Consider the following 3527-nt stretch of genomic DNA (forward strand, 5'->3'; position numbering starts at 1 on the left):
CACAGAGTCGGACGCGACTGAAGTGATTTAGAATCGTCGCATAGCTGAGTAACAATATTGTGATAATTCCAGGTGACTGAAGTGACTCAGCCATACATGCACACGTATCCATTCTCCCCCAAACTCCCCTCCTGTCCAGGCTGGCACTGAACAGTGAGCGGAGTTCCCTGTGCTGCACAGGAGGTCCTTGCTGCTTGGCAGTGTGTACACATCCAGGCCAAACTCCCTAACTATCCCTTCCCCCCATTCTTCCCCACTGGTAAGCGTAGGTTCATTCTCTCAGTCTGTGGGACTGTTTCTGTTTTGTAAATATGCTCATTTGTGTCATTTCTTTTTAGATTCTGCATATAAGAATTGTCATGAGCTATTTCCCTTTCTCTGTCTGACTTACTTCACTCAGTATGACAATTTCTAGGTCCATCCACGTTGCTGCAAATGACACTATTTTATTCTCTTTAATGCTAGCCTCCGTTCTCAACCCTAACCTTTCATCTCAGAATTTCAGCTTTGATGCTTCCCACTTCCTTCCTATGGTTACTTTAACCGGAGTGAGTCAGGTTTTACTGAAAAACTGACCACAGCCGCTCGGCTCCCACCCTCCTCCAACCAGGGCTGCCTGAGCAGAGGGTGAGGGGGGTTGGGGTTCCTCAGCCCTTCTTTCCCCTCTCTGCCTCGAGTCATGGGGCTTTGAGCAGGGCTTCCCCAGCCACCACGCCCCTCCCAGCAGACCGCAGTCTGAAGCCGATCTCAGGTTTGTCTGGCAGCTCATGGAGAGAGCAGAAACGCGGCAGCTTGAGTCCTTGGGCCGCCTCGCTTGTATTCCACCCTACTGGGTCCAGCCTGTTGCCTCTGAGCTCAGCTCAAGGAGAATTTGGTAGATTTTAGGTGTGAATACCAGTGACAGCCAACTGTGCGCACTAGGACCATCTCCTAGGGTCCGGAGACGCTAGCCCTTCATCTCAATCCTTGCAGTAACCCGGGCAAATTAATATTCACCCCTGGCACTTTGGGGCTTGAAGAAGCAGACAAGAAGAACAAAAAACAAGACGAACAAAACTCCACCAAAACCCCCAAACCAAAACGCCAGAAAAGTTCCTCGGCCTAGATTTTCAATTTTGGTATGTACAGAACCTCATCCTTAGCCTTGAAAATTAGCACGATCCTGAAGGATCATTCTTTAAAGGATTGAGTCTGTGGGAAGACGATGGTGGCCTTCGCTCTTGGCATTTGAAGGGGTGACCGCTTTTCCCCCGATCAGGTTTGGAGGCTTCCCTTTTCTGGGAGGTGGTATCCAGCTTTCTTTCCCTGGAATGCAGAATCCATTCATCCACTTCCCTCTATCTTGGAAACTTTAAGGGAACATTTTTAGCCAGACAGAAGTCAACCAACACCATAACATGGTTTTAATGACTCATTTATTTATTCAAAATTAAAATCTGCTATGAAGACAGACAAACAATGTAACATTCCCAGAGGAATTGAGTTGCTTCTAGTTCAAACTGAGTTCTATTAGAACCAATTTTAGGTTGTTATAAATAACAAGCTGACCACAGCTTTCAAGAATGAAGTGGTTGGGGAATGAGGTCAGGGGAATCCCTCAGAGCCACTGGACTATTAATCGTCAAAGCGGCTCCCTGGTTTCTCTTCCTAAGAGCGTAAGAGTCTCGATAACACTCGGGGAGCCCAGGGACCCGGGTGGGTCCAAGGACAAGAGAAATCAGAGGGCCGTCAGGGAAAACAGCCCAACAGCTGGCAAGCATGGTTAGGCTTGGAATGGAAACTGCAATTGGCTCCACAAGGAACATTTCTTTATATAACTTACAATTTCTTTTTAAACACTAAAATACCATAGGGTATCACCCTATGGAAACAGCTTAAACACAGGTGAAATTAATAAATATTGAAGAAAAAAGTATAATATTCGGCTTCTTCCTAAATAGCTCACAGAGAAGCTCAGTAAATAAATATATGTGGGAGCTGAGGTATCAGAGGTAATAAATACTCTAGGGGAGAGGCACAGTACAGGTCTCCAGGGAGCTGGCTCTGCTCTCCCAGAACCCTGGATTGGATTTCAGAGGTCTTCCGTTTACGTCATGGAGTCTAGTAGAGTCACCATCCTGGAGGTCTTCTTCCCTAGAATGCTTCACTTTTGCATCTTCGTTGTCATGTAGGTTTCTATGTAGTTGATGAAGATGTCAAACTCACTCATGGCTTTGTAGACACCCCTCTCTTGGAGCTGTGTGGGAAGACAAGACGTGTTCAGTGAAAACTCCCTCTGAGCAAGTGAGTGGGTCCCTGCTGGGAAGGTCATGACCCTGGGCCCAGAGGCTGCACTAGCTTGCTTGCATTGGGAGATGAAGGACAGACTCTGGGCATCTGGAGAGATGCCGGACTGTCAGCAAAGGCTATGCGTTGCCCTGGACCTTGCCCGGTGGGCAGCAAGAGGAACATTCACTTTGCAAAGTGTGGTTTTTCGAACGGTGCTTTTCCAGCAATTTTAAACGTCATGTGCTCACGTGACGCTTATTCAATATCTGATGAAAACACATTAGCGGAACCACTTTGAAAGAAAGACAATGAGAGAGAGAGAGAGAGAGAGAGAGAGAGAGAGAGAAAGGTAGCCTTGTTCCTGTTTATGTTCCCCCACCCCTGGAGTGAGCAGGCCCAGCCCCGCTGCTCTGACCTACTGCAGGGAGGTTCATGGCCCCTGATACTGGAACCTGCCCAGGGTCTGTCCCCCACCCACAAGGAGGACATAGGTTCCGCGGCTTCTGGAAAATGGGGTAGAAGAGCTCATGGACAGCTGGAAGTGAGAAAGGCCACTTCGTTTGAGAGCTGAGATTCTCAGGTGCCTTGTGTGGTAAGGCTGGTGGGTGGAAAGAGAGGGGTCAAGTCAGGTAAGGAGAGCTCTGCTTCCTGCTCTGGGCTCGGGGTGCTCAGGCTGCGCCCCTGGGTGTGTTTGTAAGTGCACGTTCACGTGTCAGCTTCCTGCACGTGCGGCTTCAGACTGGATCCCAACAAGCTACTTTCTGTTTCCTCTGTCACTCTCCCCAGCACCCCGCTCGCTGTGTTCACAGCTGGCGGGCCGGCCCAACCGGCAGGCCTGCGAAGGCAGGGAGCAGTCATTTAGAAACCCCCAAAGACACTTCACAGAAAACAAATATAACTGAGGTGGCGGCCCCTCACTGGATGAAGAGGTCACCCCACTTGCCGGGTTCCCACACTCCCTCCGAGCAAAGTTCAGGGCCTGCTGAGCACCTGCCCACCTCCGCCCCTTCGGGAGTGGATGGAGGTCACGGTCCTCAGGCCCTCCCTGCCAGCAGCCCAGCCTCACCTCACTGAAGACTTTCTTCACCTTCTCCACCGCCTTGCTCTTGTTTTCACAGGGCAGAAAGCGATGCTGTGGAAAAGGAGAGAGTATGAGCAACATTGGTGGCTGGTCCCAGGTGCACCGTGCTTGGGAGACAGCCTGGGAGCAGGAGGAGGCCAGCTCATCTTGAAGGCCCACCCTGCATCTCGGGGAGGAC

General features: G+C 50.2%; 1 protein-coding gene across 1 annotated transcript in view; it reads right to left on the minus strand.

Annotated features, from left to right (window-relative positions):
* Window positions 1–1398: 1398 nt before the first annotated feature.
* IL10 (interleukin 10) overlaps window positions 1399–3527 on the minus strand; it is a 4822-nt gene continuing 2693 nt past the window's right edge. The window contains exons 4-5 of the mRNA XM_010854208.1: window positions 3335–3400; window positions 1399–2236 (exon numbers count right to left, since the gene is read on the minus strand). Of these exons, the coding sequence (XP_010852510.1) occupies window positions 2144–2236; window positions 3335–3400 (159 nt within the window). The 3' untranslated portion in view covers window positions 1399–2143. The remainder of the gene's footprint in view (window positions 2237–3334; window positions 3401–3527) is intronic.

This window comes from Bison bison, unplaced genomic scaffold (genome assembly GCF_000754665.1).
Source record: "Bison bison bison isolate TAMUID 2011002044 unplaced genomic scaffold, Bison_UMD1.0 scf7180017864338, whole genome shotgun sequence".
Taxonomy (NCBI): Eukaryota; Metazoa; Chordata; class Mammalia; order Artiodactyla; family Bovidae; genus Bison; species Bison bison.